Source organism: Eschscholzia californica, unplaced genomic scaffold (genome assembly GCF_041429995.1).
Source record: "Eschscholzia californica isolate CP2 unplaced genomic scaffold, dmEscCali1.0.p SCAF_2, whole genome shotgun sequence".
Taxonomy (NCBI): Eukaryota; Viridiplantae; Streptophyta; class Magnoliopsida; order Ranunculales; family Papaveraceae; genus Eschscholzia; species Eschscholzia californica.
In genome coordinates, this window is record NW_028238309.1 from 9230148 (window position 1) to 9245795 (window position 15648).

A 15648-nucleotide genomic window follows, 5' to 3' on the forward strand; every position below is an offset into this window, starting at 1 on the left:
CAACCCTTAATTTCAAATAAACACCACATTTTTTGAGAGATTTTGTAACAATATATAGAAAAATAACTCTACCTCCGATCAAGCAGGAAAATCGATTTCTATAGCGATGACACAAACATATGCTCAAAAGCAAGAGAATGATGCATATAATAATAGTATGAAGAAGCTATAATCAAGTAGTAGATGTATAGGTAAAATAAATGAGGAGAAAGTGAAGAGAAAAGAAGGGAGATGAAGAAGAAGAAAGAGAAAAAGTTTTTTTTTAGGTTAGGTCATCGGCGGGAGGTGCTAGCCTAGCGTTGTTAGTGCTGATGTCCAAATCGGTGAACACTTTTTCGGAACATCAGTTAGTTATGGGCTTAAGTGGTATAACCCTTTCGGATTCTACTTCTTTGTTGACTTGTCACGGGTTGATTCGTTAGGCTTTTGATTTTTCTTGACTTATTGACTTTAGTCAACTGATGACCCTTTTTTCGATCACGGTCCGAACACAAACTAATCAATCCACTGCTCGGGTCATCATTGCAACACGAGTGAGGACATTTAACCTAGGATTACAAGTGCATTTTCTTGAGATATCCAGAATATCACTTACCTACATCATCATCAAGCAACAATTTAGGATGTAACACTCAAGTAAGATCTGATGTGGCATCATTTAATATTGAGATATCTCAAGAAGAAACTTAATATTTGAGTTTTCTTTTGAATGTCTCAATTGTCTTATCAGTCAACCCACTTTATATTTTAAACCAATAAGAAGCTTTTTCTCATATCTAATTTATTTTCATTGAATCAATGAATGGCATGTGTATCAAGTAGAGTTTTTTTTTGAGATCTACATTGGAGACATATAGGGTTTAAAGAAACTTAATTTACCCACGTTAGAAAGAAAATCTCAATTGAAACTTGACATAAAACTAATTGAGTTTTTTTGGAGTTTTGTTTTAGAGATGCTGTAAGTTGTAAATTCTTTACACTTTTAAGGAGTCAAAAATAAACTTCATCCCTGGTTATACAACTCTTAAAAATATTTTAAAATGAAAAAGAACTTATGGTGTGTTTGGTTGCAGGATTCCTAAGTAGGCTTCCTATCAAAAGTGGAATTTGGTAGGAATCATGAATCATTGGTCTGTGTGGCTACCAAGAATCCTAGGACTCTTGAATCCAAAGGATTCCTAATTCCAAAATTTGTATTGGACCAAAATCCCACCCTACCCCCTAGGATTTGCTAGGATTTTGGATTAATGAGTCTAAATTTCAAACTTAAAATCAACAAAAAAGTATTTCTTTCTACAAAATCATTATTTTTTTTTCAAAATCATTGTTTTTTTCAAAAATCATATTTTTTCTAAAGACGTTTAAAAATATTCAAATAATAATAAATCATAGGATTCTTAGTTGCCAAACAAGCCAAAAAATATTACTTGGATTCATGAATCCGTGGAATCATGAATCCCAAGGACTCATGAATCCGCGGATTCATGATTCCGCCATCCAAACACACCATTATATCTTTTTCATTACAAATATCCTTATTTAAATGGTTTTCTATTAATTGTCCTATATTTATATCTTTTGATTTGAGAATCATTAAGATCATATCATTAATGAAGGAAGGTAAAAAAGATATACGGACTTAGAGCATATGGCAAGGAAATCCCAAATAAAGATCCTTATTTAAATGGGTTTTCTATTAATTCTCCTATATCTATATCTTTTGATTTGAGAATCATTAAGATCATATCATTAATGAAGGAAGGTAAAAAATATATACTGACTTTGAGCATATGGCAAGGAAATCCCAAATTAATAATTCAACCTTTTAATCTCCTTCTTGTACTCTATATAAGACTCCCTATCCCACTTCAAGATTCAAGTTTCATCAACTACATAGTTCATTTTAGTTTCATTTTCTCTATCAATTTGTACCGACAATGGAATCAAAATTTTTTATTGTCCTTCTAGTTCTTGTGCTCAGTCCACAAATATCAAGTAAATTTATGTTCACTCTCTTAAATTTAATGTTTGAATTAGTTTTCGAAAATCTTGAAATTAGGTGTTTTTTTTTTGCTAACCGGTTTGGCCCATTTTATATTATTGCATATCTTTTACATTGCTTTTGGCCAAAAAATAATCAAAAATATTTAAATTGGAGAACGAAGATGATAATATATTTTTACGTGTATTATTTATAAAAACATTATTTAATATTATGTATTAATTAATGAATATATTCTTTAAAATAGACGCAGGATGGTGTATAGCAAAGGAGGGATCACCAATTAGTAGTCTTCAAAATGCTTTAGATTATGCTTGTGGGCCTATAGGACAAGCTGATTGCAGTAAGATCCAACCAGGCGGGCCTTGTTTTCAACCAAACACTATCATCTCTCATGCTTCATTTGCTTTCAATAGCTATTACAAGAAATTCCAAAGTAAAGGTGCTACATGTAGCTTCAATGGTATTGCTGTGCTTACAGACATTAATCCAAGTAAGATCTCTATGTAGACCCCATTCTCTCTCTCAATTTTCACTCACAAATACATATATAAATATATATATATATACAGGGACGGAACCAGAACTTTTGTTAGGAGGGGGCCGAACGGCCTGAACCATTCTAGTCATAAACTAGTGTGAAAATTTTATATAACACTTTTATTCAAAATTACACATAAAAATAACAATCAAGTCATAAAGATTAAACAGAAATAAAAAAATAACATGGGACTACTACGCCTAATAGTTTTTTTCTTTAATGTATCAAAATGGAATCCGTCGCTCCTTCAAATCTCTAAAATCATCTATGACGGATTATATGCTAAACTTCTGAACAATTTCTTTTTTAATGTACAAAATCAAAAGAATCTGAGAGAAAAATGGATCGATCGTATTTTTTCTTTAAAAGAAAGTGATCGACCGTAAGATATTTTTTAGGTTGTAAATTAACAAAATATCACAAGAATGCTACACATAATAGTAAAAAGTAAGAACAATAATTAGATTAACAATATAAGGCTAACTTTTTTCGAAGCTACTTTTAGATCGTCATTAGTAATTTGATTACTTCCACTAGCTATTTAATTCGTTATACCTACTTAAGAGATTTTTTTTTGACAATAGATTAATACCTACCTACAAAAACATATATAATTATTCGGTAATTTGAAATTTACAAAAGAGAAAGAAACATACAGAGGAGAGGGAGAGCCGGAGAGAGATAGAGAGATTCATTCAATTAATTATTAAAACATTAAAATAATTTAGTTATATAGATTGATTTGAAATTTAGGGGGTGAAGGATTTAGATATAATTTTTCTTTTGTTAAGAATTTAGCAATAGTTTGGAAAGTTGAATAATTATGGGCGGTGACGAGGTCAGCTAATTCACGCATTAGGTTGTTAAGATCCTGCCTGGCCTGGGTATTGACTGGGTATGGTATGCTTAGATTGAGTTTGGTTGGTTAAGGAGGGGCCCACTTAGTTTTAAGGTAAGAAAACTCAAAAGTTGAGTAAAGCACTAAGTGACAATTATAAAGGGCCAGGGGGGCCATGGCCACTCCTGGCCCTAACATGGAAACGTCCCTGTATATATATATATATATATATATAATTACAATACGGTTTCTTGTACAATCTTTAACAAAATCCCATTTCACAATGTTGTAAATTTTAATATTTTATGAAGATGCAAATATATATATGTTCACCTGGTTTGATCATGTTACACATGTGCAATTCCTAAAAAAAATTTATCTTGCAGTGTCGAATTGATTTTTCATCTATTTACAAAGAAAACAAATTATGGATGTAGAGGGGCGTCACTAAGTCTTTCCTGTTATTCTTCTTTGAAACTTGCAGGTTCTAACGGATGTCAATATGACTAAATGGTAGTGGAGTGGAGAGAAAGGAAAAGAAGAGTAAAGTCTGCATTTTTAACATTAGAACTTACCATATAGTTTTTCGACTTTTGGTTGAAATTGTCATTTCTCTCGTATTCTACCCTCGTAATAAAACACTTTCTACCCGTGAAATATCATGTGCTTCCTTTTTTTATTTTCCCTTTTTGTGTTTCGTGGTGTTTCTATTAAATTTTATGATTATAATAGAAGATCAATAGAAATAAAAAGATGAGATGATTTAACATGGTTTATCCGAAAATCCCTCCTAGACCGTGAACTACATCAACGGGAAACAGGGGCAACCCTAGCCTGAAGCACACATTGAAATGAGGCTCGTTTATTAATTTATATGTGTCTCAAAAGTGCCCTCACAAGTGCTTCCTTTTATTGGAAAGGGACTACTATAGTCATTACAATGACATTGACAAATAAGTAATGTGATAAGCCCGATAACCGCCAATTTTAAACTCTAATAGAAACGGGCCTAAAGCCCAACTAAACAGTGGTCTAAAATTAACTGAACTACGGGCCTAAAGCCAACTAAAATACTTAAAACAATAACCCAAGTTCAATGAATTAAGGATTCCACTTTCTCTCAGAACCAAACCCGAGACCTCCAAGGTTTTGGAGTTCGTGTCAATACTATCGACCACTTGGGCAACCAAATGTTGCCTACTCACAAACGTTGAATGTGTACTGTACACTCCTTTTAAACAACACAAAAATTTTAGATGGCAAATGTACAACATGTATAATGCGGCATATCTTAATTTTCTAGTATTGTGATCCATTAAAATCTTAGATATTCATTGCAAGCAAGAAAAAACATGTGACAAGTCGATTTACAAGTGCATGTAACCAAAAAATAATAATTAGTGTTGATGGAGAAAAGAAAAAAATTGTACTAACATAAATTATATGTGATCTCCATTTTTGTTTTTTGAATCCATCTTCATTTTTGTCGAGAGGTAGGATCTTTACCAAGTAGATGAGTTGCAGAAATGGTTTTCACCGTGGAACGTGGAAAAAAATGAGGTTAGTAGATAATGTGGATTGGAACCAATTTAAAATTTTTTGTGTTATACTTACATAAGCGTAGTTTGTCAAACTCACTAGTGGTTCTTCTTCGAAATATTCTAGTATTTTTAATTTTAATATTAAACATGAAGTTGGGGTTTTCTTTAGCCTTCCACTACTTGGGGCTAATGGTAAAAGAATAGAATTGCTCAACAAATTCAAACTCACTCACTATCTATACTTTGTCCGAGCTAAATACTGGTAGGGAATTTTTAAAGGTAATTTATTTTTTCGTTAAAGGCAATGTTTTTTGCCCCCAAAACTTGGTCAAATCAAGTGGATCAAGTTCGGAAAAACGCAATGCCATCTCCCTTATTCTGCGGAGAAAATCGTCCGCTGGGAATTCAAAGATCACAGTGCGGCAACCTCCAGCAGGGGGACCTAACCTGATTTTTTTTTTTTAAATCTCTCTTTTTCCTCTTCCCCCTTCTTTCTTCTTATCTTTTTCTCTTCTACTTTGGATGCAAAAAATGATTTGATAGGTTAATATCTAGATACTACGATTTGATAGATCAAAATTTAGATACTTGTTAAGTTTGTGGTCATTCAACTCAAAACCAATTGGCAATGAGTGGAGAGGACCTAGACCTTATATTCTTGGTTGCTAGATACCCATTGTCCAATGTGAGACTATTCTCACACGCCCCCTCACGTGTAGGGTTCTTTGACTCTAACACGTGTATTTCTTCGGGCGACGTGTGGGCCTAGCTCTGATACCATGTTAAGTTTGTGGTCATCCAACTCAAGACCAATTGGCAATGAGTGGAGAGGACCTAGACCTTATATTCTTGGTTGCTAGATACCCATTGTCCAATGTGGGACTATTCTCACAATACTAATTGCGACGTATCATGTCAAGAACTTTAGGAACTTGATTATATTCTACCACAAATATCAGTTGCACAATCATTATCTCATAAACTCCAGCTGCCAACCGCCATGTGTTATTAAGCCATATTCAACCCTTAATTTCAAATAAACACCACATTTTTTGAGAGAATTTGTAACAATATATAGAAAAATAATTCTACCTCCGGTTAAACAAGAAAATCGATTTCGATAACGATACCACAAAGATATGCTCAAAAGCAAGAGAACGATGCATATAATAATAGTATGAACAAGCTATAATTAAGTAGTAAATGTATAGGTAAAACAAAGAAGAAGAAGAGAGAGAGAAGGATACAGTGGAGAGAGAGAGAAAGTAAAGAGGAGGAGAAGAGAAAAGAAGGGGGTGGAAGAAGAAGAGAGAGCAAAAGTTTTTTTTTTCGGTTAGGTCACAGGCAGGAGGTGCCAGCCTAGCGTTGTTTGTGTTTATGTCCAAATGTGTGAACTATTTTTCGGATCATCAGTTAGTTCTGGGCTTAGGTGGTATAACATTTTCGGGTTCCACCTCCTTGTTGACTTGTCAATGGTTGATTCGTGATGTAGTATAAGGATCGAGATGAGTCGAGATCCGAAGATGTCAAATATCACTCGTCAAGATATATGAAGATTTGGAAGATATTATCTTGTACTTATCCTACATAGAGTCTTAGGAAACTAAGATACCCAAGTCACTCTATAAATAGAAGTGACCTCTATGTATTTTAGTCATTGAGTTACATTGAGTCCTCGAGTCTATAACCAATCAATCCCACAATTGTGAAGTTAATATAAAGCAGCCATTAATGGCTTTCTCCGTGAATGTAGGTCGTGATCATCCGACCAAACCACGTAAACTATTGTGTTCTTTATTTTAGTTTGTATCTTCTATTCTACCAACTAACATGAACTTTCACATGGTATCAAGAGCAGGTTAATCAATCCTGATCAAACTTCCGCATATTCTCGATTTTTTTGGATTGATTAAATTATCCTGAGCAGGTTCATCAATCCTGTTTCATCGAATTTCTTTTAGCTTCCGCTATTATTGAGGATATTTTCGTTGTGATTAAGTAATAGATATATCACTTTGTTGATATGTTTGTCCAAGTTATTCTTGTGATTCAAAGAGCAGGTTCTTTCTCCTTTTCTTTAATGAATTCTCTGCTTTACTCCCATCATGGAGTCAGTAATATTCTTCAATCAGCTTTCTGTGATTCGAATAGCATATTTGTTGCTTCATGCTGTTACTCGTTCTTCTTCACTTGATGTTTTTCATCTTTCCTCGATGAGATTGAGATCAAGTAAAGGTTTGGTTCGTAGTAACAGATCAAGTCTCTTCAGTAGCAAGAAAGGTGATTCAATCAACCAAAAGGTTTCAAATGTTTATGATCGTCGTGCTCGAGATAGTGTGATTGAGGAGTCCCCTCAACGAATACGACGTCTCCATCACATGGAAAATTTTCTAAAACCTCTGGAGTTTCCACTGATATCCTTCTTGTTCTTTCTCTTGAATTCCTAAACAAAGTGGTGAATCATTCTGTTGTCAAAGTCCTCACCACCAAGATCAAAGATAAGAACATTCTTCTCACCAACACTGGTTGCCTTCTTGTGAAGACCATAGGCAATGAAAGCAGCAGTTGGCTCATTAATGCTACCTAAAACATTAATACCATCAATGATCCAGCATCCTTGGTAGCTTGACGATTGAGATTAATCATTGAAGTAAGCAGCAACAGTAACAACAACATTCTTTACTGTGGAACCAAGGTTGTCACCAACCAGCCTTGGGACGTGTTTTCCTGCATACAGTACTAGATCGGAGCAGATCAGATGCTTCAGAATTTCTCCCGAGTTTGGTTGCACAAAAATAAGTGGTTTACAACATCTTTTCATGGGCAGTCATCTTTCCCAATGCCAGCAGCTTATGTAATCTGGTTGTATAGTAGTAGTCAATTGGGTATTGTTTTGAATATCACTCAAGCTTTCTCTCTTCCTTCTGCTTGTGGTGTTCATGCTCCTTCCATCAATCATAATCTCTTTGTGAGTCCATCAATCAATTTGTTTTTCACTCAAAGATGACTTCTGGAGACTTTTTTTCTTCGGTGCATAGTAATCAAACTATGCCTTTTAACCATAGTAATCAGACTATGTCTTTAAGTGATGCTTTAACTTAATCAAGACCATGGAAGAGATCTCCTCGGCAGCACTTTTCATACTTCCGCACAATTTTCTAATGTTTCTCTTTTAATCGTTGTGTTTATTGACCAACCACTGGCTCCTTCTTTTGTCACGATATTCTTGCGAGTACTCGTTATATTCATCACATATATTCTCAAAATTAGAAGATAAGAAACCATGTTGCATCCATGAGCATCTTATCTGAATCAAAGAGCTGTTTTATTTCAGCTGAATCAAGCTTTCGTGTTTTCTACGATTTTTTTCGTTGTGATTAAATCATAGAGATGTATTCGTACGAACCGTAACAGTCTGGCTATAAATAATTCGTTAACATCCAAACGAGTTTGATCTTCTCTTAAATTTGGTACCTTACGGGTCAATCCATCCCTCCCCTCAATCACTATTGTATGCACAATGTTCACTTCGTTTTTCTCTCATTTTTGCCGATATAAAAAAAGAAAAAAACGAAGAAAAGAAGAAAAACTTACGAAAGAAAGACAAGAACATTATATCAAGTTTATGTGCGATTACAAGTTCAAGTTACAGGCAAAGAATTCAGCACCATTGGCAATCGTTTGACATTAAACAAAAAAAAAAATCAAGTTCAAGTTCAAGCTTTGATTCCGATCGCATGCGAGCAACATTCATCTTTTCCAAGTTCAGTCTTCAATTGGATACGTCACAAGTTCCGCATTCCAACTTGAGGGGGAGTGTTTTTAGACAAATACTTTTTAGGGTTGATTTTAAGTTTGAAATTCGGATTTAATAATTCGAAATCCGGGCAAATCACAGGTGGTTTGAGATTTTTTTACTAATGCCAAAACTACTCTCTTGGGAAAATGAATTCAATCTTAAAGTTTATGGATAATACAGAAGGACTTTGTCAAATAAATAAATGAAATGAGTCGTAGAGATTGTTAATTTTTGTCATGCCGATCTAGAAGTATTCGCGAATGACTATGTTACTATTAGGAGCCTGTCAACTACTAAGGAGCCAACTATATATCATGCCTTCCCCACCAAGTGAAGGCGACAACAGGACTCTTGTATGCCCCTCTGATATCATGGCCAATCAAGTCGTTCAAATGGTTATCTACTAGTTTTGCACTACCCTTTAAGGTAGCAATACACCAAAAAAGAGTTTAGACCTGAGAACTGGAGAGACCGTGAAAGGATATCGGCACAGATTCACAGGCAAGACGTTGCATGTCTCCCGCTTGGACGAAGATATTGCCAGAGGTTCTCTATAAAAGGGATTATGAGATTCCCTTCTCATAATGGAAATAACCAAGGAAAAAGCACACACCTTGGCAGGGTTAATAGCTTCAATAAAGATTGTCATAGGAGCCGAAGATCGGCTAAGAAAATTAGGAGAAAACTACAAACCCTATACCGGCCTTGACATGAATCTCTCCCACAGAAGGGGTAAGAAGATGAGAGACACCCTGCGATAGACTATACAGAAATGTGTGAGACGAAGACGAGGCCTGAGTATAATGAGTATAGTCCCTTGAACCCTAGTAGTGAAGAGATCTTGGACTTTGTAGTGAAACAAAATGCAGTGCAGCTCCCAAGGGCTAACCTAGGAACCCCGAGACACCTCTGCATGGGGTAGGTTTTACAAAGAACACGACAACCGAGCCGAAGGCCCCAGACGTCTAAAAGATGTGGCCGAGACATTGATCAAAGATTCAAAAGTAAAGTTAGTTTTGAAGGGTGAAGCCTTGAACCTAATCACTACTACCACCGATATTGGACTTTCTAGAGCAGCTTAGGAAGATCTCGGCTCAGATTTCCATCTCATATTCTTACAAAATCATTATGTACCCCCATAAATTAAAACTTTTCTAATTTGAGAAATATTTAAATCAAAGAATTTTATTTAGGAAGGTGTCGAGAGCAGAAAAGATATACTGGCTTAGAGAATATCCCAAGGATACCCCAAATTAATGAATTCACCATTTTAATCTCCTTCTTGTGCTCCATATATATAAGCTAGCCTATCCCACTTCAACATTCAAGTTTCATCAACTGACATATTATTTCAGTTTCATTTGCTCTATCAATTTGTAACAACAATGGAGTCAAAAATGTTTATTGTCCTTCTACTTCTTGTGCTCAGTCCACAAATATCAAGTAAAATTTCGTTCGCTCTTCTAAATTTTAGATTGAATTAGTTTCTAAATATCATGAAATTAGGTGTTTTTTTACTAATTGGTTTGGCCCATATTATGTTGTTGTATAGTTTTCACATCGGTTTTGGCAAAAAATAATTAAAATATTTGCATTTGAGAACTAAGATGGTAATCTATATCTTTTTGTGAACTAGTGATAAAAAAATGATTAGTGTTTATATTACTAGGGTATAGCCCGTGGCCGTAAGGCACGGAAATTTCTATATTTATGTTATACAAAATTATCAAATATTTTGGTCTTATACAAATATTGAAGTAATAAAAATATATTTAAAATAATAACCGAGATTATATTGAGTTGTTTGAAGGGAAAAAAGAGGAAAGAGGGAAAAAGAGTTAGATAGTTTTTGGGGAGTGGGTAGTTATTTTGACTGTTAAATATCGATCTTTTCAAAGACTTTTTAAAATTAAGGGTCATGATTTACAAAAGAAAATTGGACGACCGAAATTTATAAACCAAAGTTATGACATGACACCAAAACCTATGTCATTTGTTATATAAATGTATTGATTAATCAATATATTTTTTTTAAATAGATGGACAAAGTTGGTGCGTAGCAAAGCCGGGAGCACCGGCTACTAGTCTTGAAAATGCTTTGAATTATGCTTGTGGGCCTCAAGGAAGAGCTGATTGTAGTAAGATCCAACCAAGTGGGCCTTGTTTTGTACCAAACACTCTCCCTAGTCATGCTTCATTTGCTTTCAATAGCTATTACAAGAAATTCGCAAGTACAGGTGCTACATGTAACTTCAATGGTGTTGCTATGCTTACAAACATTAATCCAAGTAAGATCTCTCTCTAGACCTCATTTTCTCTCTAAATTTTCATTCACAGAAATATATATATATATATAGCTATTATTGCAAATGATAAATTTATAATACACTTTCTAGTACACATTTTTTTAAGAGTTAATTCCTATTTGGCCCCCTACTTTGTGACCACCTTCTTTTATGGCCCTCTATTTTTCATAAATTCAATTACGGCCTCCATTTTTAGTGTAAATGTCGTAAGTACCTTTCCCATATATATTTTATCAAAATAAAGTTAATTATAACCCATTAAATTTCACCTCACATCTCTCTCCACCCCCACATCTCTCTCTCCACCTTTCTCTCTCCAACTCACTTTTCTCTCTCTCTCCAACTCACCTCTCTCTCTCCCCAACTCACCCTTGTCTTCTTCGGCGAAGGTTGCTGGCCGAAAAATTTCCCGGTCGACGACCAAAATATATAAAAAATAAAAAATTCTCATCTCTCTCTCTCTAACATTCTGGCGAAGGGATTTCCCTACGCCGGAGTCGGTATGTTCTTGAAGGTCACCGGCCAGTTTTTTTTTTTTTTTAAAGGTCACTGGCCGGCGACCTTCGTCGGAGAAGAGAGTTGAGTTGGAGAAGAGAGTGGTGAGTTGGAGAAGAGAGTGGTCAATTGGAGAGAGAGAGAGAGGTGAGTTGGAATGTTGGATAGAGAAAGGTGAGTTGGAGAGAGAGGTGATGTGGAGAGAGATAAGTGGTGGAGAGGGAAGTGAAGTGGAATTTATGTTTCTTTTTAATTTTATTTTGAAAAATATTTACAGGACGGGTATTTAGGACATTTACATAAAAAAAGAGGGTCATATTTGAATTTACAAAAAATAAAGAGCCATAAAGGAAGCTGGTCACAAAGTAGGGGCCAAATAAGAGACCACTCTTCTTTTTATATGCTTAGGTCGTCGGCCGGAAAATTTTCCGGCCGGCGACCTTCGCCGAAGAAGACAAGGGTGAGTTGGGGAGAGAGAGGTGAGTTGGAGAGAGAGAGAGAGAGAGAGAAAAGTTAGTTAGAGAGAGAGAGAGAAAAGTTAGTTAGAGAGAGAGGTGAGTTGGAGAGAGAGAGAGAGAGAAAAGTTAGTTAGAGAGAGAGAGAGAGAAAAGTTAGTTAGAGAGAGAGAGAGAAAAGTGAGTTAGAGAGAGAGATGTGAGGTGGAATTTAATGAGTTATAATTAACTTTATTTCGAAAAAATATATATAGGGAGGGTACTTACGGCATTTACACTAAAAAAAGGAGTCATATTTGAATTTATGAAAAATAAGAGGTCATAAAAGAAGCTGGTCACAAAATATGAAGTCAAATAGGAATTAACTCTTTTTTTAATAAATAACAACATTAACTTGAAATATAGAATTGATTTTTCATCTTTACACAAAGAAAACAAATTATGAAAGTCCATGGAAGTGTTAACTAAGTGTTTCCGGTTATTATTCTTTAACCCATGCAGGTTATGGTGGATGTCAATATGATTAAATGGTCAGAGACTGGAGAGAAAGGAAATGAAGATTCAAGCCTGCACTTTTTAATTTCATGATAGTTGATAACTGAAAATTAATAGAATAAAGGATTTAATAATTTGAATGGTTTAGTTGAAAATCCATCTTTATAGACCTTGAACTACATCATGGGAACAGGGTCGGCCCTAGCTAGGTTCGGGTAGGCCTAAAGCACACCTTTTAAAGGATGTAAGCTCACCCTGTAGTGTTAAAGGCGTGTTTTTCCTCATATGACCCCCTTAAAACTTGCTAAGGAAAGGCCTTTAACACAAATGCAGGGTGCTTTTAAAACACATGGTTAAAGGCCTTTCCTTAGCAAGTACTGAATAACAGTTTCTTCCTTAGTCCCTTCTCCAACAAGGAACTCCTGATCGTCCCTTACTCTCAAAGGCTCTCTGAGGCCTTAACGTTGTATAATATAGGTGTCAGCGCAAATCCTTTCTTGGTTGGCCCGGTGAGTGAATGATGTCAATTACCTACACCATGGTTCCCGCCTCCTTACTCAGAACTCAGAGAGAGCTGGCCCCACCAGCTTACATACATAAGTTGATATGGTTGAAGGTGTTGGCAAGCAAATGTAATATAGTAGATGCCTTTTCACAACATTTAAAATTGGGTTATTTAGTGATAAGACCCCAGTTATTTAGCTATATTAGGGCTTCACCCCAAAATGATAATGTTTCTGGCGTTAACTCCTATTTCCTATTTTGTCGTCGAGAGCTCGTTAAGTAACGCGCTTGCTACTCATGTGGCTTTATTCTGACGATCTTGCCCTCCATCCAAATCAACGGTTTAAAGTTTAATTTCTTTTCTAAAAGGTTTTTTCAACATTTAAGTTTCTCGACTACCCACTTTTGGGTGAAAACGCGGGAATATGAGAAGGAAGAAAAAAACCCTTCAGCCCTTTGAAACCCTAAGGCTTTTTTTTATTTCAAGCAAAAATCGAAATAGATTAAAAGGGTTTTCATGAAATCTTGTTCCTGGTTCGTTTTCAACTCTGATTTCCCTCTCTACAGTTATTGTAATAACATGAATAATATGAACTTTAGTGAAGGACCCCCACTATAAAACTACTATTTAAGGAAGGACCCCCATTATAATAAAGCTCATGAAGACCAACAGTGGCTTACCTGTTTCGCTTCTTCACTTTTAACACCTCCTCCCATCGTTTTAGTACTGACTTAGCAATATTAGGATGAAGAAATCGGTTTTAACGTCCCTCAAGCTAAAGATCTCTTTATAAAGAAGAGAGCATTTGATAGGACCGTTAGGGATAGAGGGGGGCAATTTTGGTACATAGTTCCAATGGATGTATCAAGGGAAATTTCATCAGAAGAATGCCACGTGAGTGGCACGCGTGTTACTTAACGAGCTTTTAAGGGCCAAATAAGAAATGAGGGTTAACGGTAGAGACATTATCATTTTAGGGGTGAACCCTAATATAACTAAATAACTGGGGGTCTAATAACCCTTTAAAGTTTAGCTTCTAAAATGTACAATGTAATGCAACACATCACAATTTTTTAATATGTTAATCAATTAAAATCTAATTTAATTTCCACTACGAGCAAGAAAAAAAATATGACAATTCGATTTAGAAGCGTACAATATTTTATGTAACGACAAAAATAGTTAAGTAAAATACAAAAACTACTTATTGAAAAATGAATTTTAATCTATTTTGTGTTCGGGTGAAGCAATAATGATTTCACGGATTCATGAATACCAAATGATTTTTTGATTTGTTTGGTAACTAATATGAACTCCAGAATTTATGATTTTTTTTAAAACAAATAAGCAAATGAACAAACCGTTTCGTTTTTAGGAAAATTTGGCCAAAACTCCCTAAAAATTTTGGCCTTTGGTTAAAAATGATTTGACAATTTTTTATGGGCTTCAGCTCCCTGTGACATTTTTGTAAATTATCTAATATAGGGAAAAGACAAAACTGACCTTATTGCAAAGCAGTGAAAACCAGTTTGCAAAGCAGTGCAAACCAGATTTCAAACCAATTTGCAAAGCAGTGCAAACTAGTTTGCAAGGCAAACCAGATTGCAATGTAGTGCAAACTAGTTTGCAAACCAATGCAAACCAGTTTGCAAAGCAGTGCAAACTAGTTCCAAAGCTCTGCAAGGAAAACCAGATTGCAAAGCAGTGCAAACCAGTTTGCAAAGCTTCGCAACCCTAACAAAATAAGTAACTAAGAAGTAAGATTATACATCGAAATAATAGTAGATTATCCTTCCATCATTGTATATTAGTCCAATTATGAAGAAAGCAATGTGTAAACCTTAGCAAAATCGACCCATGATTGATCAATTTGTACTTTCTCTCTCTAGAATTTTTTTCCCAAAAACTAATTGAAAACCATAAAAATCAACCTTAAAACACCAAATAAAGAGATTCAAAAAGCTAAACCTAAACTAAATTGATGATTTGATAGACAAAAATCGATAGAAACCCTAGATACAAAAATCGGCTAGCTCCCACTTTCCCTCGTTTTTTTCTTTAAACTTGGAAAGTTTGAAACAATTCTAAATCTTACGGTTTTTGAGAATTTTCCTATATACAAAGGTCAATTCAGGTATTAAAAAACTAAGGGGCTTTTAGAATTGTCCTTCAAGCCTATTTCCAAACTTAGCATGGTGCCTAGATTTCCTGAAAAATTTAATAGCGTAGAGTTTAAACTCGGGCAACAATAAACTTTTTTTTGAAGAAGATTTTCGAGTAGATAACAGTGTAGAGATGAGATTTTTTTCAGTATATATGTAAAAGTCCCACATTGCTCACAAGAGTGTCCAGAGACTGGGCTATATGTGTAAGCTCAAGCTTAGTAAGTACCGAGGCCTTTTGGGTGGGCTTGTGGTGCCTTCGCCAAGAACAAAACCTCGTATCCGTGTGGGCTTGCGCCTAGGTGGTTAAAGCGGGGACAATATCGACAACTGCTAAGGCTTGGGGCGTTACAATATACATCCAAAAATCAATCGTTTTCGCGTTGTCGTATATTTTTCATCTGTTTTGTTGTTTGTGGCTGATTTTTTACTTAGTTATTTCTAGCAAATCTCAAGCAATTCATTGTGTTTTTTACATGTAATAATAGCAAACATGAGTAGGTTATTTA

The 15648-nt window shown here is 35.0% G+C and overlaps 2 protein-coding genes across 2 annotated transcripts in view; one reads left to right on the forward strand and one right to left on the reverse strand.

Moving 5' to 3' along the window:
- LOC147556005 (uncharacterized) overlaps positions 1 to 15648 on the reverse strand; it is a 121183-nt gene that overhangs the window by 6028 nt on the left and 99507 nt on the right. The gene's annotated exons all lie outside the window — the stretch shown is intronic.
- On the forward strand, positions 1873 to 4038 carry LOC147556006 (PLASMODESMATA CALLOSE-BINDING PROTEIN 5-like). Its single transcript, XM_086664288.1, has 3 exons — positions 1873 to 1995; positions 2250 to 2495; positions 3866 to 4038. Exons 1-3 carry the CDS (start codon positions 1938 to 1940, stop codon positions 3889 to 3891), a joined length of 330 nt encoding a protein of 109 aa, XP_086520414.1. The 5' UTR covers positions 1873 to 1937; the 3' UTR covers positions 3892 to 4038.